This window comes from Triplophysa rosa, linkage group LG15 (assembly GCF_024868665.1).
Source record: "Triplophysa rosa linkage group LG15, Trosa_1v2, whole genome shotgun sequence".
Classification (NCBI taxonomy): Eukaryota; Metazoa; Chordata; class Actinopteri; order Cypriniformes; family Nemacheilidae; genus Triplophysa; species Triplophysa rosa.
Window position 1 is genome coordinate 4,766,224 of NC_079904.1, and position 26,172 is coordinate 4,792,395.

Genomic DNA, 26,172 nt, shown 5'->3' on the forward strand with positions numbered 1-26,172 from the left:
TTTTAAGTTGAACTAACTTAAAATTTTAAGGCAACAAGGTAACTTATTTTTTTAAGTTGAAACAACAAAAAACAACAAATCCTTTTTTACAGTGCTGTAGTGCTTTACAACATTATTTGTGATTCTGATTCAATACGGAGTGATTCGTTTGTTTGGGTAATGGAACTAAACGAGAATAATTAAACAATGAAAGTAAATCTATATGGGTGAATCTCACTGAACATGTCGAGAACATGATCATGTTTTATCCAAAAATTAAAGAAAATTAAATATCGAGAAATTATATTTTGTCTGATTTGCATTGTGACATTATCCATCATGTAATAACAAAAGAATGTAATATTCATTAATGAGTGTCATGGGAATGATAAACCTCAAAAACTACAAAATGTATTACAGTAATGAGAAACTGGGGGAAATGTGCGGTGCCATGAAAATAATGTTATGCAAAAATTCTTAATGGTCCTTATGTTTTATTTGCTAAATTTCTTTATATGCAAAATTGATTTTCTTCCTTTGTTTTCTTTTGATTTGTGACCTGGACATGTTTTTATGAGGTTTACCCAGGTCAATAACGTATAACGACCACTTAACATGTGGTGCGACCAATAATATCAATAACTGTATTAAATTAAAAATATCGAGTTTTTGTGGCTGAGATATGAATCTCTGATACAGAATGCTTGAATTTTTTAAAACATTTATATCAGTATGCGATTTTCAGGAAAGATATTTTTGTTCATTTTGTTTTATTTAAGACAACAAAATTATAGAACAAAAATATGAGATTATTACTTACCAAAACTCAAAGAAATGCAAATCTAAACACTTTAAATACTAAAGATTTGTCAAATAAAATGTTAAGCATGTGAAGGAAATTAATTAATTTTAAGATAAATCACGGTCGCACGACATTTTTTAAGGCTATGGCCAATTCATAGATGAAAAATACTCAAATCAGTTAGTTTAATATTTTAAACAGCATTTATGTGTACACTACAGACTTAATGTTTGATTAACTGCAATAGATATTATTTATTTGTATTTTAAAATTTGCATGTCGAAAATCCTTATACGTCATTGACCCCCATAATAATTGTAAAAATGCTTTATTTTGTTTGAAAACACAGAACTCCTCAGAGATGAGCAGATTGCAGAAGGAGTGTTACATTAGCCTGACTGCTGTACAAATGACTTTAAAGACATGTGTAAATACATCCTGATTTAAACATGGTGCTTAATTAGACTTTAACATATTGAATAAACAAAGCAAAACTGAAGCAAAAAATGTTCTGGTTCTTAATATATTTGCAAGGCACAGTCTAAGCTTACATGAGATTTACTCTGCATTAATACATGTAAAACAGGCCCTGAAAGTCACACAGACTGTAAGCCGTGGAAAATGTCAAATTTGACTATCATAATTATTGAGCTGACAAAAGCCTGGACGATGATAAATATACTCAAAGTTCAGGAAGTCTTGCATGATGATTCGGCCTGGGAGTACGTGATGTCACCGACAATGATCGCACCCATACCTGTAAATAAAAATGGATTTACAAACAAGTTTAAATTCTTGTGAAGTGTTCAGTGTGGTCCAAACAGAGTCATATAAAGATTTCATTTGATGACATGTTGTGAGAGTATTGTGAGAGAACATATTCATAATTAAAGAGATCACTTTGACAACCCGACTGAAATAAAATGCCATAAACCAGCCTTCAGAGGTTAAATTCCTGAGATAGTTCACCCCAAAATGTTGTCAACATTTATTCACCCTCGTGTCATTTAACCTCGGGTTTAATGTTGTTTGGTTATCAATATTCTTCAAAATATCTTCTTTTGTGTTATGCAGAAGAAGAAAGTCATATAGGTTTGGAATGATAGTGAGTAAATAATGGAAGACTTTTCATTTTGGGTTGAGCTATCGCTTTAATGTTTTCTGTTTCTGTAGAATGACAGTAATAAAACCAGACTGAGTAAAGTTCTTCACATCTTTGGTCATTTCCTGCCTTATTATGTCATTTCTTATGTCATTTCCAAGTATAGTAGTGTGTCATACAGTGCTTAGCAACAGACATTGTCAATGATGATTGTCTTTCATGAGAAACTGCTGTCAGTTTTATTCCCCAAGCACTGAATTTTCTCATACTGCTCCAGTGATGTGGTTCCAGCATCACACGTTCTGCCTTTGTTCTTTCATAAATGCTGGAGGCCTGACAGGCAGTGTGTGTTTCTTTTACAGTTCTGTGGCGTCCTGACTACAGTTCACTGGTGGTGGAAAACTAAAGTCATTAAAACATAGTTACCCGAGCTATGGGAAAACCATGGTAAAGTGGCATTTAATTACAGTATACTTTCAATTGAGACTCTGGTAAAGCAAGTTTACATGACTGTTGTAATGTATTGAAACTCAATACAACAAAAACAGATGAAAGTAAAATATGATACTATTAAGGTGGACAGCGAAATCTGAAGAATTAAAGAAATTGCATCCATACCTGCATGGCAAGATCCTAAAGCCCATCCCAAGTCTTCTAAAACCATATAATGATCTTCATGAGGTACAGCCATTTCAAATTTAAGACTGATGAAGTGATTTGTGTTTCTATGCTGTTTTTTCATTTCATGTTTGGAGCTTGTAGAGCAGATGTGTGTAACTTTTTATGTTAAAAACGTTTTTTTTTTTTATTCTTGTTTTGCTGCAGAATAACATGAGAGTGAGTCAAAATGAAAAGTGTGTTTTGGAGGCTTCCATTTATTTAAGCTCAAGAAGAAGAAAAATAAGATGCGACTGAGTTGTGTGTGGATGTCACATCCTGAAAGGACCCATCACATTCTGAACTATTGATGATAGTGTCACGGTTTCAAGAGAAATCTTCAGCCACTCTTCAATAAAGGGATCGATTTGATTGTGATCATTTATCATTTAGAGGGATAAAACTAGCTTCCGACCTCTAATGCTCTGTATAAAGAATGTAGGCCCTTTTAAGGAGTCTTTAAATGTTAAGCTGTGGAGTGAGGTGATACCGTACAGTATACAGGATGAAAAGACCAGACTTGCAAGAATCCTGCTGATGCTTCAACTGTAATCTGTGCTTTCTGATGGCATAAGCGTGCTCTCATTACTTTATCTTTTTATTCCTATCCAAAAGTCTACAGGAAGCAAAACATCAATTAACATGAGCAGTGATGTTTAAACACATTCAAGCACACTTAACGTTCATGTTCAGTGACCCTGTGACCCCTCTTTGATTCACCACAATGATAACAGATGGTCACTTCTTGAAATTTTCTAAACGAGCCCCCTAACAGATGGGCGTTTAAGTGTGACTAAAACCCATGATTCTGATTTATTAAACGATGTCAGAGTTGTGATTTTATAAATCGTTACAAAGCAAAGATTATTTGTGAAGAATGCTCAGTCAGAAATGTCTTCAATGGCATTCAATTCAATTTTATGGAAGAGATTGCAGTCTTATGGGCTGACCTTCTATAATGTGAAACAAAAAGAAGAATCGTTTAGTAATGCATACGGATAGGAAAACCTTTTCTAATTCACTGCTATATTTTATGCTCACATAATAAGTACATGTCAACAATCATTTATATTTCTTCTTTATAGGTGAAGTGTAATGCTTCTTTCTGACCAGTGTCAAAATTAAAAAGATGCTATCTCTTTATGCTGGAGATCAACATTTTGGGCCAGAATGTTGATTCAGCATTTCAACACACCCACTGTGACCTATTACTGAGATAATATCTCATACCATTTAACAAACATCACACCTCAGTGTTTGCTTATGTCATTATTTTCGGAAAATTACATTATGTTTTACCACATGCTAACCCAATAACAACCCAGACGAAAAAAAAACAAGAAATATCAAAAGCTTGTCATTTGATATTAGTTTATAGCGTTTGCTCTACTGCCCTCTAGTGACAACATATAAAAATGCAATTAGGACGCGGGCGATTTTTTGCAAACGTGTCCGTTTTCTTTTTTTTACATTCATTTTTGTATTTTACGGATTACGGATATCCTATTGGATTGGTTTTTGTATCCCTCTTAATTTGAGAATTTGTATTAAGAATTATTAGGTAAATGATTAAGTCTCAGAAGTAGGCTAAATTTAAAAAAAAAATCGAAACTTTTAAGGGTGGTTTATAGAGGGCATAAAACTAGTCCTAGACTAAAATACATTTTAGAGCTGTCTAAACTGAAAACAGCTTGTACTGATATATCATGAAATACATCAGTGCCATTGTTTAGTCTTAAAATGCACACAAGCAATGATTATTTGCAAGGCATGTTTGTAAAAACTACGCAAGTATCCTCATTTACCTAAGGCATGGTTTAATCTAATCCTTGTCTGGGAAACCGCCCCTAAATCTTAAAAGTTTTAAGGGCACGTTGAAGCTCAAATGTTTGCAGAAGACAAGCAAAAACACAAATAGACCAAAAGCCTCTCAGGGTTGCTAAAGTTGGGTTGAAATTTGTTGGCTTAATTTTCAGAAACTCAGAAGTGAATAGCCTAATGCAACTGTACTCGGTCAGTGTTGCCAAAAATGGTAAAACTGAATTAACTGATCGAATTCTGAATTACATTATACAACCGATACAGTATCTACCTGTTGTATTCGACATTTTCGAAAGTTCTTAATGTCTAAATTTTCCAGTTCAAAACAAAACATGCTTATAAAATAAGAAAAACGAACGTTGTACTGAAACGAGTTGTTCCAAATCAAAAACCTTTTGCTAATTACTATTGCTAAAGCCATTAGTTAAACGACTGCAATGCAGATGCGCATTTAATAGGTTCTACACAGTAATAGTTTGATTTCACCTGACTAAAAGTAGCATGACGCCCGGCTGCGATTTTAGCGATCCTACTATGAAGAAGGTTCATATGTTAACATTCATAAACACTATTCTCCATTGGAAGTCAGCGACCGAACGTCAACGCCGCCTGTTTAATATTCATGAACTGAACCTAGGCTATTGGAAGGTTACCAAGCAACGTCAGCGCGATCTGATTACTATTCATGAGCCACTCCTAAACGGTAGTAGGATTCGTAATTTCGCTTGGCAAGCGCTGATAAAACACTCTCGAGATTGTATACCACGTCAAAGTTTTGAAGTAACATGACATCAACTAGGTATAGTTATTTTAAGTCAAGCATTTGTTTTATTTGTGGATTACATTTAAACATTTCCGGACGATGACTCGTGTCGCTTAGAGTCAATAAGAAGAAACTCCGACAGCAGGGATTTATTTTTGTATCTTAAATGTGGACCCGGAAGTGGTGTAATAGTTACTCTCTCCCTGTGTTTAGTTTGCGAATTTGAAACAGGACCGTGTGTGTGTTTTAGCACCAATGGAAAGTTGACGGATCGGGAATGGAAGATGACTCTTCCGCGCGCGTGAATGTCACCGAGCAAATGCCCGGTTACACCGGACGCGACGGGGCATCTCTCCATGTATCCAGCGGGATACGGAGCACAGATTTCGGCCGAGATGTCCGCAGCGAGCCGAAGGTGCCCGCATCCTCCTTATTATTATCGTCGAAGGATGTTTTGGAGTTTCATAAACACAAACACGAGTCAGGTGGCAATAATAAAGAAAGCCACGAGAGAGAAAGCATACGAGCCGTGGATATTTTGAGAAGAAATTGTGGAGATCCAGAAGATCCGGAGAAAGTGGAAACGGGATTTGAGATTGAACCGGAGGACTCGGATCACGAGGAAGATGAGGAACGGATGCAATGTAGTCTCAAACCAAACCTGGAGGATCCTGAACTGGCTGATCCTGATGGGAATCTTAATATTGATTGTAAGAGGGGCGAAGAGCTCAAAGAGCACGTTTATTGTACCGTGTACTGCATTGCCAATGATAACTATAGGATACCCGTCGATAAAACGTCGGATTATGAAACGACATCACAGTCACCCTCATCATCCTCCGATGTTTTGGTTTCACTTCCCACCGACTCGGACTTATCTGACCGTGAGCCCTACCCAGTGCCCTATACAGTGTCCGACCTCATGATGTCTGAATTAAACAACTCTTATAACGCCAACAACAGTTTTTCTGTCGTGTTAACGTGTCGCATTTGTCTCGATGACAGACACATCATGCCGCTACACTGTTGCAAAAAGGCAGTTTGTGAAGAATGCCTGAAAAGATACGTCAGCTCTCAGGTATTCACATCACCAACCTTATTGCTTCCCTCCTTTCTTCTTTTGCTCATTTTCATGGATGTCTAGTTGTTTGGGTCTGAACCTATCTCTATAGTGGATGGATGCCCACTTCCCTGCTTGAAAAAAACAATCACAGAAATTCTAATGGATGTAGTGGTTATAATGGGAATTGTGTTGATTTTAATGGAAACTCCAATGGCTCTGTTGGTCTCTACTGGTAATGATTTGTGTTCCGGTGGGATATTGTCTGAACCAATAGAACACAATTAAAGGGATACTTCACCCAAAAACGTAAATTCTGTCATCATTTACTCACCTTCGAGTTGTTCCAAATCTGTATAAATGTCTTTGTTCTGATGAACGCAGAGAAAGATATTTGAAAGAATGCTTATAATCAAACAAATCTTGCCCCCCATTGACTCCCATAGTGGAAAAAAATACAATGGTAGTCAAAAGTGCCCCAGAACTGTTTGCTGTCCTACATTCTTCAAAATGTCTTCTTTTGTGTTCAACAACAGAACAAAATGATAAAGTAATGTTTCCTTCTATGGGAGTCAATGGGGGGCAAGATCTGTTTGGTTATAAGCATTCTTCCAAATATCTTTCTCTGTGTTCATCAGAACAAATAAATGTATACAGCTTTGGAACAACTCGAGGGTGAGTAAACGATGACAGACATTTCATTTTTGGTTGAAGTATCCCTTTAAATCCTACTGGCCCAAAACACACAACAAGGTAATTTAGTAATGGTTTTGATGGTAAACAGCTGATGGTTCATTATGGCATTTGTGATGGAAACCACCCCAAAAAAAAATTCAGCAGAGATGGTTAACTAATATGGTAAACCATGAGTTTAATGTTTACCGTAAACATACTCTACAGTACTACGAATACCATGATACCAAAACAACATACTATTTTGCTTAATGCATGTCCATAAAACCATTAAGACGGTAAAGTTTGGTACTTTTTTTTTAATTTTAGAAGGACGTCTGCATTTAGTGGTTCTTGGGCTGTCGGTCAACCCCGTGTTTAAAGGGCGTTACACACCAGACATGTTATCTTCTCTGTAACGCTGTTATATTCGCAATCACCCTGATGTTTGTTTCTTAATTGTTTGTCTTCTAATTATAGCAGTCCTTCTGTTTGTCAATGGACAGGTTTTCCATTGTGTTCTCAACCTGTCCCTCTGTTTTAGAGAAGTGCTGAATGATCTGTGGTCTGCGATGATGACTGACCCATGTGACAATCATAGGTGAAAATATGTGTCATTTTGTAATCCATTTACCCCAAAAGAAAGGCGTCAAATGAGTAATGCGGAGCAGTCATATTTTTCACCATTCCTAAGTTGGTTCCTTAAAGATTCACGATGTTGCATCACCAGACGGGTATTTTTACACTATTGTGTTATGTGAGGTTCTTAGAAAGAGGGTCCAGAGAAGGTCTTTCTGCCTAACAGCAGTGATTAAGTTGTGCTGTAATTGATTGTTAAATCACCAGCTCGGCTCTTTCTGCTCTAATTATATTACACGGCTGTTCACTGGAAGGCCTGTGTGTGGTCTGCAGGCAACATAGAAACAATTTACCCCACTGAAGGGATCTTATAGACATAATCGAGTAATGCTGGCCTGTTGCTGCCGTCTTTCCAAATCAGATTTATGGCCCGGTGTATGATGTGGGGGGTCAAGCAGAGGTTGATGTGATAATGATCTTCCTTTTTGCTGATTTTGTGGTTTGATGCAGGGATGGGCCACACAGCCGATGAGTGAGGCCGACTAGTTTTTGTAGGTTTTTTAAGGGATTTTAATTAGCATTTTGAAAATGTTGCATCTTTAAAGCTGTAGTCTGTACCTTTTCTGAGACATATAACTGCAGGTTAGTTTAAGTACTTATCTTTAAGTGGGTTGAAGTCATGGATGTCAGACGGAAATTTTCTGCAAAACTGTACCTGACACAGCTCAACGAATCAGCGAAAACGTTTGTTTTCGCAAATCGGGATAAAGTTAAGTCACTATTGTCAACACTGACTTTTATGTACTTGCTCAAAAATGATTTTTGTTTAATGTTTACTAAAGAAAAGTGACAAAACTTACAGCTTTCCTGTTGGAAAATCACCACAACAGTCAAACACATTCAGATGGATATTTCAGACAAACCCAAAACAAGTCTAATTTTACAGTTGCAGTTTACCCAAAAATTAAAATTCTGTCATCATTAATTCACCCTCATAGTGTCAAAACCTGTATATGATCTTTTTCTCTGCAATACAAAAGAAGATATCTTGAGTAATGTCTTATTGGTTTTTGTCCATATAATTGAAGTAAGTGGGGTCCAGTATTGTTTGCTAAACCAACGTTCTTCAAAATTTCTTCTTTTGTGTATACTGCACAAGCCGAAAAGTCATGCAAGTCTGGAATAACATGAGATTAAATAAATGATGGCAGAATTACAATTTTTGGGTGAACCGTCCCTTCAAGACAGATCACTCGGCTACCCTTTAAAGGTCCAGTGTATGAAATTTAGCGCCATCTAGTAGGGCTGTCACAAATTGTCTCATCGCAATTATTTGACATAATCACAATTATTTCAGTTAACAGCAATTATTGTAAATCCTTAGGAAAAGGATGATCTGCAGCATTTTATATCCACCAACCTTGATCTGCACGCACTGTTACATTCGAATTACATCAGATTTGTAATTTTTGTGTTTATGAATTTTATTAAACTGATCTACACAGCAAGATGACATCATCTTCATTTCTATTTTTTTCGGTTAAGACCTTTAAGTCTTTTCTGTTAAGGTCACTCTGTAGGGAATGTTACTAGTTATTTTCACATTTCTTAATGTATCTATATTTTATGCATTAAATAAATGAATTGTAATTGATCGCTATAATTGTCAAAGCCTTTAAGCAGACAATTAATCACCATAATCGCAATTATTTAATAGACAATTAATCGTCAGCCAAATTTCATAATCGTGACAGCCCTTGCAACCATCGGCTCACTCCACTCACTCTCCGCACCCTTTCGAAGCACTACGGCGGCTGACACAGGACTACATTGCAAGATGTCAATTCAGATGCTGGTGAATTCCATATAAGGGGACCCGCGGTATAGCTCATTCTAAGGTAATAAAAACATAACGCTTTATTATGTAAGGTCTTTATACACCTCTGAAGACACAGTTATGCATATTATAATGCATTTCTGTCAGTAGATCCTCCAAAAAATTACACATTGGACCATTAACTTGTGAATTGTTGTACATCTTTAGTTGACTGTTCCTTATTCATTCGCAGCATCCTGTGTGCGGTGAAAGTAGCTCTCTTGGCCTGTTTAACTGCAAGCTGCGTTTGCGCGCAAGACAGTGTTGTGGATGTGCACAATTATAAAGATAATGATGATACTGCCAAAAGGAATTTTGTTCATATAGCACGCCTCCCATTGTTGCAGCGTGTGTTATGCTATTCCTGGGTTTTATAGGGAGATTACCTGTAAAACCTGTCTGTTTAAACCCTATCCAATGACACCCAGCATCAGAGGGAGGTCATGCTAGGTAGAGTAATGCATAACAATTCAGTTTCTGGTTACAGCCACAGCTGCGTTTTGGCTGAAAACAACAGCTTTTCAAACTAAGCTTTCCTACCTGAAAACAAATTTAGCAAAGTGCAGTCCAGACGAGTGGATTGAAGTCTCTTCTAATTTAGCACCTGCGGTTTTTCTTTTCGTTGCCAGATTGGAGTCGTGTGTGTATTTTTCTCCTTTTCGAAGGCGACGATGTTGGTATAATAATCAGCCTTTTCACATGCTTTCATTGCAAACCATTGAGGCCTGATATCAAAAGCAAGTTAGGTAACGATGCTGCTAAGATATTGCAGCCGGGATGAATGCTGAATATCGGATGAAAGGAACGGGCGATCGGTTAATGTGCACTTTGACTGATTGGAGATGGCGAGAGGTCTGCATCACAAAAGACTTATTTAAATAGCTAATATTTAACTTCACACAGCCAGTGTTTCTCATTTCAGGCCTTTGTGTTTGGCTTGGCACACGGGGCAGGCCGTGTAAATGTCAGGCGCCTATGGCAAAGGCGTTTTGGTTTATTCTTTAGGGTAATGTTTCAGAATACTGGCATGCGCCGGATCTGTTAGTGGCTTAAGTGTTAAAGGATACAGTTATAATATACAGAATGTCATCTCAAAACAAAGGTTATTATGGTGGCATTGTCTTTTAAACTGACTAAAGTGTTTTATCGGATGTCAGCTGTGCTTTTGTAAAAAAACAAGAACTCCTGAATCGAGGTGGCAAACAGGATGCAGAATTGTAATTCAAATCTGCGAAAGGGAAATTGCAAACACGTGGCTGCCCAGCATTCATAGAAAAACAATTATGTCATCATTTATTCACTCTCATGTCATTCAAAACCTGTATATGACTCTTTTTTTCTGTGGAACAAAAGATCAACTTTGTTTTGTGTCCATACAATGGAAGTCAATGGGGGCCAATGTTGTTTTGTTATCAACATTCTTCAAATGATCTTATTTTGTGTTCTCCAGGAGAAAGTAAGTCATACAGGTTTGAAATGTGAAAAAAGTAACATTTTTGGGTGAACTATCCCTTAATACACAATGCAAGTGTGTGACGTGACGGGCTCAAATTTAGGACTGTCCATCCGTGAGTGGATTTTAACGACGGTGGTGGGTGTTGAGTGCTGTTATTGTTCTATGTGTGTGATTGGTCATTAGCAGCAGGTTGACAGGTGTAAAAACACTGGTGGGTTGCCCCAGGGGAGCTCTAGCACTGTTGGCACCAATCAACATCATGTGCTCAGGTAAGGGCTCTCGTGGGAGTGTCAGATCTCATTAGGATCCCAAAGTAAACTCTGAGTAGAGCGGGTTCACAGAATCTAGCCAGCTGTGAGTACAAGACGTCACACGTCGTAGATGCGTTCGGGGGCCGTTCCCTCAACATGAGCTTTGTTAATACTGTTGACTAAGACTATTATTGTAAATTGCACTGGTCGAGTGAAAGGGTGTCATATAAAATGACTAAAGAAGTTCGGCCTAGTTAGTTCAACCCTGTTCTAGCCAACCCAGTTACAAGGCAGTTCGTGGCATATAGGCACGAAATTTAGAATCTATTGATTTGTGTTAGTGGACACGAATTTCCCCCTTTTTTCGTGTCACTCAGCACGACTTTTAATATGTGGACCGCTTGTGTATATACATTTATATATTTATAACCTGATATCAAAGGAAGTCGCACATATTTAGGGAGGTGGTCAACCAACACCTTACCCCACACCAAACCCTAAAATCACAGCTGCAAAGGCTAATTTTGCGAAAACTCACAAATGTTACGAGCTGGCAAAGCAATAATCAAGTGCCACCCTAACCCCGCCCCTAAACTTTACTTCACAGGGGTAAAGTGAAATCATAATAAAACATACGAATGAGATCGTAGGAATTCACACGAAGGAGCCATCTCATGGCTTGCGAATTCCCATCAGATTGCATTGATATATACAGTATTTATTGGGGCTGTCAACGTTAACGTGTTAACGCATGCGATTCATTTTTTCAGATTAACGCGTTAAAGAAATTTAACGCAACATCCGTTTTTTTCTGTCATCATTGTCTAGTGTTACATTATATTATCACGCTCTTATTCATATAAATGCCTTTAAATGTGCCGTTCCCCGTGATGCCAATTTTTCAACCTTTAGTTAGTGTGTAATGTTGCTGTTAGAGCATAAATAATATCTGCAAAATGATAAAGCTCAAAGTTCAATGCCAAGCGAGATGTTGTCTTTAACAGAATTCGCTTTTCAAGGACTACAGAGAACGGCTGGAATCCGACTACAGCTCTTTACTTCCCGGGTACATGATGTCACTATTGCGAGTTTTTGAATAACCTCCGTCCAAAGGAATACTCCAAAAAAGGGGCGAGGCCTTCCTTAGAGAAGAGGTAGAGCCACTGGAGTAGTGTATGGTTATCAGAGATTGTAAACATTTAAAGGGGCCATGAATTAAAATCTCAATTTTAACCTAAACTTTTGTTATATAAGAGGGAATCGTATTCAGGCGAACATCCTGTAAGTGTCAGAACTGAAAACGCCCTTGTTACTGAAATAACAACTGTTATTGACACCAGGCCCAGCGGACGGCAGGTCCTGGAATGCACCTATCTATGACAGGTTGAACACCGCCTCCACAGAAAAATATCAACGACTACTTCTCTAGCCCCGCCCACTGGTTCGCGAATGACTTTAGCCGCACATAGTACACACTCCCGCATTTGTGATGATTGACAAACTGGTAACCATAGCGACATATTTTTCGGCTAAAGATTCGTTTTGTCCGTCAGTTTAAACTAAACTGCTGATTTGCGCTGTGTTGTGTTAATGCTCGGAAGGCTCCATCACACAGCGCTCTTTTGCTGTGTTGCCATGTTTGTTATTAATAAGCGTTTTTATGCTTGTTGTTTGGTCTTAGATCAAAAAGCCTCGGCACTTATGTCTTAATAAATGGTCTGTTGCAGATTTTAAGAATTTTTGGTCTTATAAAATATATAAACAATTTGCATTTTAAGGTTTGTTTTTGTCTTGTCTTTCTTTGCTATTTATTCTGTGAAGATCTGGCAACCCTGTCACTTTAGCGAAGGGCTCTCGAGAGCGGCTATCCCCGTGTCATATGTGCAAAAGTGAGGACTTCTTTCACTGTTATTTTTATTTAGAGCGACCAAGCAACAAACATGCAACATTGTGCAGCGCCTGCTTGTGGAAGAACACAGTCGCTTCCTTCAGATTCTGATATTAGGAATGCGTGGTTGAAGTTTATTTTTAAGTACGTTCCTGCTCACATGGGTGAAACATTGAGCATTTGTTCGCGTCATTTCACCATGGATTCCTTTGTGAACAAGGCGCTGGATTTGCGGAGAGACTAAAATTAAAAAGCAGTGCTGTGCAGTCAATATTGGATCCGACAGGAATGGCGCAGCAATCTTATGTGAGTAAAACATATTTGTATTATGCATCACTATTGCTTTGTTAGAGATCGCTTGATATGTCCTGATAATGTGTAACCTAACGTTACGTGTCTAACCAAATTCACAGAAGGCTCCAACTAAGTTTACTACGCAAACTGCTATCCAATCATAACAGTGGGCGTTTACTTCCAAGTCTTCAATGCAGACGGCCTCAAAACCGGGTAGAAAATAGCCTATTACTTATTGATTTTGATGTTTTCGAATGTAAAAACCATGCGAACGTCATAAGTAGATCGCAGACAACAGTATAAAATAATAAAAACGGCCAGTTCAGGACAACTTTAACTGAGCTACGCGTTTAATAACTTACTTTCATCACAGTCCTACAGCTGGTAATAAGAATTTAGCTAAACACATTCTAAGATAACCATCAGTCAAATAACAGCTTCCACGACTTTAACATTGGCTGGGAAAGCTGTTCTGTGTAATACACTAATATTGTGTGTGTGTGTGTGTGTGTGTGTGTGTGTGTGTGTGTGTGTGTGTGTGTGTGCGTGTGCGTGTGTGTGCGCGCATACATCTAAAACACTTCTATGAAACGTCCTTTGAAGTCCTGCTTGCAAATGTCTCCTGGTCAATCTGCTTGTTTTATTATCCAACCTAGGTCCAATGTAATAAGGCAAAACTAATGCTTCTGTTATTAGTGTTAATATAACCAGTCTGATGCCAATCGGTCCGGTGTCATTCCCCTCGCTATAGTAGGAAAAAAATTGCGATCTCTAACAAAGATCGACGTTTGCACATGCACTAGCAGACCTCCGTTACACTTCGATCGATCTGCCTGTTTTTAACTGATGAAGTGAAGTTGACGCCATTGTTACTGTTTATTGCTAAAAGCCAAAGCTTATGAATACACGTGCACTGAGAGAGGGACCGACCAATCACAACAGCCTGAGAAGCGGAAGCTCACTGATATGGTGTGGGTGGGACATCTTCAGACACATGCTCTAAGCGAGGAACCAATCACGACAGACTGGGTCAGCTTTACCAATCAGAGCGTTTCGGAAGGAGGAACTTTAAAGAAACCGGAAAAAATCTGATCGTTTTGTGAGAAGAAGGATAGCGGTGAACAATACACTTGAAATATGTGAAATATAAAGCTTTTTTTTACTAGAAACATGAACATCGATTGTTAAACACCCAAAAAACTTAATTAAAATTTGGAAAACAGCCAAAGAACGGCACCTTTAAACTATTTAGGTGTGATTTGAAATGTTTGTATTGACGCGTCCAGTATAGATAGACAGTAATGGGTTAGATTAGTAGAAAAAAATAATATATTTAATAAAGACATCAGTTGCAAAACCAACAATATTAGAAAGTTGGCTTTCGTTCATAAAATGATGCTGTTAAAGAAATGTGTTGTTTCTACATTAATTTGGAAATAAAATGTGAAATTATTAGAATGTAAAGTATATTAATGCTGTGTGTGATTAGTTAGTTAATAGTTAATTTTTAATCGATTGACAGCACTAAAATAAACATGTTAAAATTAATTGTGTATGCTTAATTTCACTATACGTGTGCAATTAATTGCAGTTAATTACACGAAAAGGGTGCGATTAATCGCGATTAAAATTTTTTAATCTATTGACAGCCCTAATATTTATACAAATGAAAGATATCGCATATTAAAATATATTAGATTGAAAGTCATGCTGGGTGACACAAAAAAAGGGGAAATCATGTCTGTGGACACGAACTCCTGTGAGACTGTTATATCAGAAGTTGTTTAAAGTAAACTTTTGTGATTATAACAAAATACAGGGACATTTGGTTTGATTACTGTCAAACTGTAACTGCTGGTCAAGCAGTAAGACTTTGCAGATTGTTCATCTGAAAAAACAAATTATACAGATTTGGTACAACGTGAGGGTGAATAAGAAGACAGAATTGAACTGGGCTGCGTTTCCCCATAACGTTGTCTCTTAGCGCGCTACGAAGACTAAAGGTACACCTTAACTCAAGTTATACCTTTTCTAGGCGTGTTCCCCGAACTATACCTTTTGAGGTTAGTTAAGGTAAACCTTCTTAAGTGCGACGTTAGCAGGTGCTGTCTATGGCGGTGGTGCTGAATAGGTTGATATCGATGTCTCGAGAATCGATTGTTCACTCTACGTTGCATTATAGAGTGGGTAAAGTATTGAGAAAACAATGTTTATTATAAAGAAATGCTTTAGAAATAGTAGAAATTGCATTTATCAGGGTTAGGGTCACGTGACGTCGTGCCTGGCGAAAGGCATATGTATGTAATCGGTGGCATGACGGAGCAGGATGTTTGTCACTGAGTGAACGCACCGCCACACCGAGGTCTTTCTCAGCCCATATTCATCCCCAAACACCTCCATAAAACTCCCCACGGCATAAAAACGAAGAGCCACCATGCAGCAGCTGATTTTCGGGGCTGAGGGGGTAGCTCCGTCGAGTTTGTCTCAACAAAGTTGGGCCAACAAGATGCAAGAGCTGCAGAATTTTCTCCTGTGGTAGGCTAAATTTGTGTAGAATTTTCTCTTCTGACATGCTAGCCAGGGGACTAAAATGTTCTCTAATGAAATTGTGCAAATACACTAACTGGCTCCGCGGATGGCACCGTCTTTGATTTAAGACAACTACTCGCTGTCTCGCTGCCATAGTTTGACCAAACTCCCCATAACATTCATTCCCTTTATATAGACTACACCTTTCCTGTCAAATGGTTTGCCAGCTGATGTTCCTTGGGATAATAGGCTGTAATTAAAAACGCTAACAACAATCAGTGTATGACAATTTTATGTAACTTCAATCAACTTCAATAACCTACAGTGAGTGTTTTAAACCCGAGTATTTTATTTGTCTAATTAAAACTAAGTTAAAGTGAAAATGTAAATTTAATACTAAATAGAATTTTATATTAAATTATTATATAAAATTTTATATGTGAAATTAAACTGAGATGTAGAAAGGCTTTTTGCATAGCGGTATGAACCATCAAAGGCGATAAGGTATAGCTAAGAGCGGTCCAGACCAACCTTACGAAAGTATGACTTACAGAAGATATACTTAACTAAGAAGGTTTCGGGAAACACGTATTAACGATAAGGTACAGCTTAAGGTATAACTTAAGAACGACGTAGCGTTAAGAAGGTTTCGGGAAACGCAGCCCTGTTCCTTTAAATCTTAGGTGGTGTTTATGTTTTTGTCACAGGAACTTGCAAGGTTATTTAGATTTATTTATTAGGTAATATTTATTATTTACATGTATGAAAAAAGGTGTTTTGTTAATGTAGTTAGAAAGAAAAACGGGTGAAAAACATGTTTATCTTGAAGAAATATGAATGTATGAGTTTGAAAAAATAAGTAATCACATCAGTTTTTAGTAAACTGGAGAATGGACACCAACTACTGTTTAACCTTCTGACAGGTGCCATCCACTCACTTACTAGCTAAATGCACATTATATCAAAATATCGCAAACGTGCATATCACAGTATCCTCATCACAATGGTTTGCATTAACCAAATAATTCAAAACGTTTTGTATACGCAAATGTTAGTGTGTGCTGTCACGTGTTGAAGATAATAAATGATCAAAAAGAATGCAAAACAATACAACAGAAAATTGCATTATTTAGCGTGCGATCAAGTATTTTTCTTAAATATCTTGCACTTTGCTGTTGCTTGACATCCTTTTGTGAACGTACAGTAGGAAGGATGAGAGTAAATTAGTCCTCTGGATGGAAGCGCTTGGTAATCCTTTCTTCCCAAAGGGGTTATGAAATTATGAAACAATTCATACAACAATTATGAAATGGATCTCACTGATCTGTTAGATCCCATCATTTCTCCATGAGAAAAGTTAACGTACAGATCTGTTTGTCCACATATCCATGTGCAAAAGACCCTATGGTTGATCCTGGGTTACGCGTTAGCTCAAATCTGTGAATGATTGGACACGGCGATGTTGGAAGTACCTCAGGTACTGCTTGTACAGTGGCTATTTGAGTTGATTGTGTACACAGATCATACCTGTAACTACTGTCCCCTCTCTCGATCACTCATTAAAACCCACATTATCCAAGAGTGCCGACTCTCCATACGTCACCATAGTGCTAACCTGATTTTTAATGCTTAAAGGGAAAGTTCATCCAAAAATGAAAATTCTGTCATCATTTACTCACCCTCAAGTTGTTCCAAATCTGTGTAAATTTCTTTGTTCTGATGAACACAGAGAAAGAAATTTGGAAGAATGATTATAACTAGACAGATTTTGCCCCCCCCCATTGACTACCATAGTAGTAAAAAATACAATGGTAGTCAAAAGTGCCTCAGAACTGTTTGCTGTCCTACATTCTTCAAAATGTCTTCTTTTGTGTTCAACAACAGAAGAAAACAAATTATAAAGTAATTTTTCCTTCTATGGGAGTCAATGGGGGGCATTCTTCCAAATATCTTTCTCTGTGTTTATCAGAACAAAGAAATGTATACAGATTTGGAACAACTCGAAGGTGAGTAAACGATGACAGAATTTTCATTTTTGCGTGAAGTATCCCTTTAAAGACCCGTTTTCAAACAGGGTGGATCAGATATTTAACTGATAGATGCACATGAAGTCATGTGAAGGATAAATGCTGTATTGTGACATGATTGCTGGCGTTGCATGTTACGCACGCAAGGGAGGTTGTCAACATTTACTCACCGTCATGTTGTTCCAAACCTTTACGACTTTCTTTGTTTAAGATGAGATATTTTGACTATCATTGAAATTAAATGGGATGATTGCGAAGCCATCCAAACCTCTTTTTCTGTCATATGGATATCATTTTTGAATGAAGTTCTCATCGAAGTTCTCACCTTCATGTGATTTGTGTTTCTCTTAAGGTTCACTTGGGTCGGCCGGATTTGGTGTGTCCCATCACGGAGTGCAGTGGTTTTTTGGAGGAGAGTTTGGTCATTTCGCACCTGAGCAGCGAGGAACTTACAAAATACAAGTATTTTCTGGAGCTCAGCAGACTGGACTCGAGCACTAAACCCTGCCCGCAGTGCAGTCTGTTTACATCACTGAAGGGACACGGCCAACAGACGTCCACCAAAACCGAACACAAGTATAAGGTCAGACACCTTTAATGTGTTTTTAGCATGTCAGTGGAGTGATGGTGAAAATGACATTCTTAAGATGTTTTTAATATTCCTCTCCAGATTCAGTGCGCAACGTGCCAGTTTGTCTGGTGTTTTAAATGCCACTCGCCCTGGCACGAAGGTCTGAAGTGTCGAGACTACAAGAAGGGAGACAAACTGTTGCGTAACTGGGCAAGTGTCATCGAACACGGCCAGAGAAATGCTCAAAAGTGCCCACGCTGCAAGGTAAGCAATGTGCTTTATACAACTGGGAATTTCTTTGGTCTTCAAACATTACAGTATAGATACAGTAGCAAAAGAAAATTCCAAATGTCAGAAAGAGGATGGAATATGGTCACATACAACTAAATTGTGACTTCTTTTAGTGCACAGTACTTTGTTAAGGGGGGGGGGTATGTGAAGTAAACTGGTGCGGCATGTCCTCCCTTTAAAGCAATAGTTTACTGAACAAAAATAAACAAAACAAAAATAAAAATTCTTTCAGTTTACTCACCAGATGTACCTGAAGTTTTCTTTCTATTCAAATATTGGTCTAAAATGTGCAAAAACAAGCACATGCATCTATCATAAATCCAAATAACTCCGGTGTGTTAATATTTGATTCAACAATTTTGAAGCAAAATGATAGATGTGTGGGAGAAAATGGTTAATATTTTATATGAATATATCCAAGTGCTAAATTCAATAGTAACGCATCAATAACTTCAGATCTTATTGGTCCTAGTATTTATATGATATTTTTAACAGATATGCAGGTTTACAGAGATTTTAAGGTATCATCACAAAGTGTCTGCATAATTGATTTTAACACTTATATGTGTTTGTTTTGGTTTCAGTTTTGCTAAAGAAGCTCTTGGTATAAATGTTTTCTCTCAGACACCTACCATTTCACTTCAGAAGACATTTATTTACAATTTATATCACACATTTATTTATTTTGATTATATTTGATGATGGATGTACTGTATGGGCTTTTTGGAGCTTCAACATACTGCAACTTATATGACGATGAAATGAAGGATATTTTTATACAAAATCAACTTTGCTTGTGTTTAACTGAAGGAAGGAAGTCAAAGTTATATGTGTAGAACGGCATGGCAGGGTATCTAAATTATGAAAGAATTTTTATTTTTCAGTCAACTATTCCAATAAAATGAACAAGACAGAAAAGTAGAAGTCAGTTAGTCAGTAGGAGAACGTTAAAGTCCCAGTGAAACTAAAAGTTGCAATTCCTATTTTTTCATGAAACATTGCAGCGTTTGTTGCAAATACTGTAGCTTACCAATGTGGGTCTCATTTTCTTTTTAAAATTCATGTGCCCTGATAATCTTCAGTTAAAATCTGAAAATGCACTTTCAGATGAGATGGATAGTCACCCTCTAGTGTTAGACGGCTTAGGCGGAGCATGCGTTAACTCCTCCCCTTCCATTTAAAAATGCAAAGGCTGTTTTTATACATCCTGTCATATCGCAGTAAAAAAACAGGCCATGCCCACTATTTTTTCTCATTCCGTTTTACTCAGAAATGCGTCAGAATACGGAAGTAAAAATGTTCGCAACTTCAGGTTCACGGGGACTTTAATATTCATTGCCATCTGAAATGGTACAAAACAGTGTTGATTTTGTGTTTTTTTCTTTTCTTTTTCTCCTATCTGTCTTTGATAACTTTCTTTGGAAACATGGCATTCCTGGAAATCATAACACTCGGCTATGGGAAAAGCAATCTTAAATTACATGAATTTTACATGAGGCCCATTTTAGAGGCTATCATAATTTCAAGAGCTCTTGTTCGTTGAGAAACGCTGTGTCAGGCATTTCTGTGAGGCGTTGCTGTTTTCCATCCAGGCATGTGCTTTTTAGGACAAATTGAAGTTTGAGTGCTTGGCATAGTGCACATACCAGAACCAGATACCTGAGAGTTTAGCCAATATCTTTCTATTGGGATCTTTCTCTTCTGAGAATGCCAATTCTCAGCCCATAGTCTTTATGTCATCATGTGAGCTATAGGTTTTTTACTAATATGTGGCTCACATTCAGTAAATCTGCCACATTTGCTGACAGGTTTGGCTGGAAATGTAGCCAGTAAGCGAAAATAAATAGTTTAATGGTTAATCTGGTCAATTATGGTTAATTTTATAAAAAGGTTAGTCACAAATTTTTAATCAATATTATAGTTTTGGTTTTCAACTTAAAGACGGGGTAACCGATTTCCGAATTACGCTTTAGACAACTGAGTCGGGCCGAGTACCAAAACAACCTTGTAGCCAATCAGCAGTAAGGTGCACAGTGCACAGGACGGACATTAGCCGAGCCGAGCGCTGACGAAAGCGACAGATGGGGGTAGGGGTGTGTTTGTTTTGGTGATTTGAACATCAGAAATCAGACACCCCGCCTTTAATATGTAAAAATCCTCACAACAGCATTTACTTGAGAAATTAAAATGGCATTACATTGGATTTCTTAAGACTATATTTTTTTAATAATATTTTTTTCTACACTATCTACAAATTTTTGGTTTAGGTTTTTTTATCTTAAACAAATTTACTGAAGTTTATTCTTTAAATATAAGCAAAACTATTTGTCATTGTGGTTACAAAAAATGATTCTAGCTATATTCTCATAACATTGCACTGTTACATTACATTGTGTATATACTGTATATCCGTTATATATTCTTTCCTTACCCACAGATCCACATTCAGAAGATGGAGGGCTGTGATCACATGTCTTGCACACAGTGTAACACAAATTTTTGTTACCGATGTGGGGAAAAGTACAGGCACCTGCGATTCTTTGGAGACCACACCTCCAACTTGAGTGTGTTTGGTTGCAAGTACCGCTACTTGCCTGAGAAACCCCACCTGCGACGGCTGGTCCGAGGCTCTGTTTGTAGTGAGTGTACACAACACAATCTGTTTCAATTCATTTGAGATTTGTTTATTGTTTGTTTATTATTCCGCAACGTCCTGTCTTTCTTGTCACATTTAATCCAACTGCAAGCTCACACATCAGCTAAAAGAAATTTGAGTTCACTTTTGTCTGGTTCGATCTCAATATAATATTGTCATGACACAACTAGTGCACAACAATGATGCTAGTTTAAATGATCCCTCTGATAACAGCAGGTTGTACGGCTACAGAGATGCGGTCGGCTCTGATCTGCCTTTAGTTTGCATATCTCTAGCACTGGTGTGGTTGTTTGTGAGGTGTCCTTAGGGCAGGTCAGTGAACCGTAGTATTGGACTCAACCATCCGTACATCACAGTGTTTGGTCCACAGGTCAATGGGTTCACAGAAACTGACTTGAAAAAAAACAAAAGCACTCCATCCAGTTCTCCTGTAGTCCAGCGGTAGATAAGAACTGAATATGTGTTTGTTTTTGGTCATTTTATAGTGAGTAAGCTGCTGGTGGCTCCTGTGCTTATCATCCTGGTTGTGATCGTGGGAGCTTTGGCTTTGGTCATAGGTAAGAATCGCAAAATCAGAAGAAAAAAGAAGTCATTTTTGCATTTAATGTTGAGAAGAAATCAGATAACTTTCTCATTGTAAGAGTATAACTAATAATTAACTGTTATTAGTTAATTAAGCTTAACTAATAATAAAAAAATATATATTTTCCAGGAAATATCATTATTTTAACAAAGTTTGAATATATTTGTATACAATCTTTAAACAATACATCCGCAGTAAAATACATTCATTTAATCAGCATTTCTAGATGTATTGTGGCCATTCCAGTCTAGTGTCTGTTGAATTTCAACCAAATATCATATAAAAAAATCATTTTTGAACTTTACTAGACACATGTTGTCACAAATATGACTGTTGTATTGCTTGGAAGTGAAAATAAACTTATTTTCGTTGCAGTATTTGTGGTCTGAAAAAATAGAATTTTGTTCTGTTATTTTAACCTGTTTCTCCAGTTTTCATTTTCTGCAAATAGAAACAATATTTTTATTTGAAATTTGGGAGAAATATTGTTAGTAGTTCACAGAATGAAACAAAAATGATGATTTTACCTACACAATAAATCTATAAATATATATATATATATTTACTATAAATAAATCAATAACCTATAAATCGTAAAACATGATCATAATAATAATTTTGAAATTTTTTCACTTTTTCTGTGGCTGTATATGATAATAACCCCATAAAATATGTATATATTTAAATTCAAACAAGACATTTATACACAATGGTAGTGTTTGTTGTAGCATATTTAATTCATTCTGATTTTAATACTAAAAACGTGTCCACAAACGGTACGAAAAATCCTCATTGCTGTATCATGACCACTGATCATTGCTATTAAAATAAAGTCACATTTCAAAATTCACACTCCTATAGTGTATTTTTATACTATCTTGTTTATTTTGGCAAATAAAGTATGTCTGAAATTCTCTTATTTTGTTTTTAACCTGTTGTTGTGACAACTCCTCCACAGGTCTTTTTGCTCTGCCTGTTTACTACATCTGTAAGAGGAGAAGGAAGCACACACAGGGGTCAGGCCGCTGGCTTTGCTGAGTCAGACATCCTGCTTAGGACCGGCACACACAAACACACACCCCTAATAAAGCCCTGGGTGCCAAGCGACGGAAAACTTGCCACCTGCTGTAACAATCACAATGCGAGGTTTTCCTGTTAGCTGCATCTCATGAATTTCCTCAGCCCATAGCTGTCAGAAGGCAGGCGTGACAACTTTGGCATTGTGATCAAAGACGGCGTGATCGGAGGTTGTGTTTAGGAACTGATTTGAATTCAGTTTTTAAAAAAGAAACTATTGACTGAGGATGTGAAATGCCGTGGAGCAACATACTGTAAATTATTTTGTGTCTTAAAGTAATAGTTCACCCGAAGTGAAAAATCATTTATTCACTTTCGTCTTTTTCCAGACCTTGTGGGAAATATTGCACACTTTCCATAACTGAAAGCTAGTTATACGAGTTTGTAAAACCATTACATCATGTTCATTTTTGGTCGAACTGTCACTTTAATTTCCGACCTGCATCAGACGTAATCTGTAAGCGTTTGATGCTTAATAATGGCGAGGGTAAAATAATGTTTGTCTCTCTCTCTCCCCTCATCTGTGTGCTGTGCCAACATCCGCAGGAATTTGCATGCTCAACAAAACGCGTGTCTGTCTGCTGCACTGTAAAAAACAAAAGACACAGAATTACAGGGGAACGCAGCTGTAGGTCATATAGCCAAGGTATATAGGTCACGCAAAACAATACTGAGTCATGCAAAGTATTCAAGCTCCAGTTGTCAGACACCCGCAAATCTAAAGCTATGGCCAAAGCAGTTGGGTGCAAAAGTTAAAATTGTTCTATTCAACAAAATTATAAACCGGTAAAACAAATTGAGTTTGAATTTCGCACTTTGTGCATGCACCCAAATTCTCAGGATTTTGTTCTCAGACTTTTGAGCCCCGCTGTATCTACTTGGATGCCTAGCGCATGCGTTAAATGTTTCCAGAATGAACCATTAGACTTTTTTTACTTCATTTTTCTCAGATGTGTTCTCTAATTTAAGGTCCATGAGATGGACGCTTTGACATTCATTTCTAGAATATTCAAACTTTGCACAGAGACGTAGCCACTGGGCGGCACCTTGTTTGTTTAGCGGCATGTTGAGACTATCGTATTGAAGCCCAACAGGCACACCTGCTGTAATTTTGCCGTGTTATACATTCATATCCACTGTAATGCATTGCCACGTGTTGGGTTTAGTTGTTGCTAAAAAAAGATTACTGTAGCATGCCAACAAAGATGCTGAAATATATCATTAACCATTAGAAATACTATATTCACTCCACTACATGAAATTATATTTCACCAAAAGGCAAACCCTAAAGCTCCGCTTTCAGTCCAGCGTCCGGCCCACGTTGATTTGATTTGAGCTGGCCATTTAATGCTTAAACAAAGGCTGCGAGAGCCAGGAAGCACGAGGAAAAAACACTGCCGGAAAGGTTGTAACCATAGCAACCGTGCAGGGTGTCCGGAGGATGAGGAGAATGAGTATTAAAGCATAGAGCAACTTGTGGTCCTGCTGGGCTTGTACTCAGGGTGCATTTTGTACAAAATATAATATTTGGATCCGCTTTGAGCGGTTGCCAGTTATCATTTCAAAGAGGTTATGGATTGGATTTATGAGACAATCATTTATGACGATGCACTCGGGCTGGAAGTGAACGCCAATGTATCTCTCAGGGAGAATTTTGTCTCAAATGTACACACTGCACTCTTTAAGTGGATAATCTGTATATACAAAAACAGACTTTAGAGAAATAGGGGATACAGTAGGTCTGAATGTTAGTTTATTATCTTGAAAAATATCAGAACTGCTGTTTTAACTTATAAGATGAACGATTTGAGTGCCACTACTTTTTTTCACCAGACGGTGCCTTTTACAATGGGATTGAACATTATTCTAAGGAACGCTGTGAACGAGTTCCTTTCGTATAGTTTGAAAGCACACCTGTTGTGATCGATTTCCAAAGACATTGGATTTTATTAATATATTTCTGCAATATTTTGTTCCCTAAATATACTGTAGTATGTGTCTGAATCTATAGCACAACACCTGTGTTACATCCATGTTTTTATGACAAAAAATGCACAATGTATTTTATTGTTTTTCTTCATTGTTACATTGCTGCTGCCCTTTATGTTCAGAGTTACAGAGTCAATTCAGGCCTGCAGACAGAAAGCATGTGTCTTTATTTTGTTCGATGAAGAATTAAAAGGAGCTGCCAACAATTGATCTGTTTATTTTCATTTTTGCAGCGTTTGCCAAGGGTGTTGCTCATGTTATTGAAGGAACAATTCACCCAAGAAGGATTTTTGAAAACATTCTGTCTTCATTTACTCACCCTCAAGTTGTTCAAAATCTGTATACATTTCTTTGTTCCGATGAACACAGAGAAAGATAGTTGGAAGAATGCTTGTCACCAAACAGGTCTTGGCCACCACTGACTGCAGGATTTTAAAATTCAATTGAAAACTCATCTTATTTTCTTTGGCTTTTAACTGTGATTAATTTGTTTTATGTTTCTAGCTGTCTATGTTGTACATTGTTATTTTGTGACTTAAGTGAATGTGCAGCACCTTGGTCAACAATAGTTGTTTTTAGTGGTGCTATATAAATAAAGTTGAAGTACCATAGTAGGAAAAATTGCTTAATAAATTTCTTTGTTCTGTTGAACACAAAAGAAGATATTTTGAAGAATGTAGGAAAGCAAACCGTTCTGGGGCACTTTTGATTATTGTAATTTTTCCTGCTATAGTAGTCAATGGTGGCCAAGAACTGTTTGGTGACAAGCATTCTTCCAAATATCTTTCTCTGTGTTCATCAGAACAAAGAAATGTACACAGATTTGGAACAACTCTAGGGTGAGTAAATGATTACAGTTTTTATTTTGGGGTGAACTGTCCCTTTAAGTGTCCATTTAACTCAACCTGCACTGTTTTTGATGTGATTGGTATCCCAAATAATGTGGCTTGTATGCTACACTGAAATGCTTACAATGTGCTCACAATGAATGAAAACATTTAAAAGCGAATTAAAAGAATAGTTCACCTTCAAAATGAACATTTGTAATTATTTACATGTCCTCTTGTCATGTCAAACATGTATGACTTTCTTTCTTTTGCGGAACACAAGAAGATATTTTGAAAAATGTTGGTAACAGAAAACTGTTGGTCCAAACTGACTTCCATTGGTTTTGTGTCCATACAATACAAGTCAATGTGGACCAGCGGTAACCAACATTTTTCCAAATATCTTTTGTGTTTTGCAGAAG

At 37.3% G+C, this 26,172-nt stretch overlaps 1 protein-coding gene across 1 annotated transcript; it reads left to right on the forward strand.

The window, feature by feature from the left end:
- The first annotated feature begins 5,099 nt into the window (after nucleotides 1-5,099).
- rnf217 (ring finger protein 217) lies at nucleotides 5,100-25,235 on the forward strand. The gene is made up of 6 exons (XM_057353869.1): nucleotides 5,100-6,202; nucleotides 18,109-18,339; nucleotides 18,427-18,591; nucleotides 21,056-21,257; nucleotides 21,760-21,831; nucleotides 22,816-25,235. The coding sequence occupies exons 1-6, from the start codon at nucleotides 5,402-5,404 to the stop codon at nucleotides 22,893-22,895; spliced, it is 1,551 nt and encodes a 516-aa protein (XP_057209852.1). The 5' UTR covers nucleotides 5,100-5,401; the 3' UTR covers nucleotides 22,896-25,235.
- The last annotated feature ends 937 nt before the right edge of the window (nucleotides 25,236-26,172 follow it).

Excerpts from the sequence above, each read along its gene's own strand:
- rnf217 (XM_057353869.1), top strand. The coding sequence starts at position 5,402 with ATGGAAGATGACTCTTCCGCGCGCGTGAATGTCACCGAGCAAATGCCC. Across the intron at positions 18,340-18,426 it reads AAACCGAACACAAGTATAAG|ATTCAGTGCGCAACGTGCCA; the intron begins GTCAGACACCTT and ends ATTCCTCTCCAG. Across the intron at positions 21,832-22,815 it reads AGCTTTGGCTTTGGTCATAG|GTCTTTTTGCTCTGCCTGTT; the intron begins GTAAGAATCGCA and ends ACTCCTCCACAG.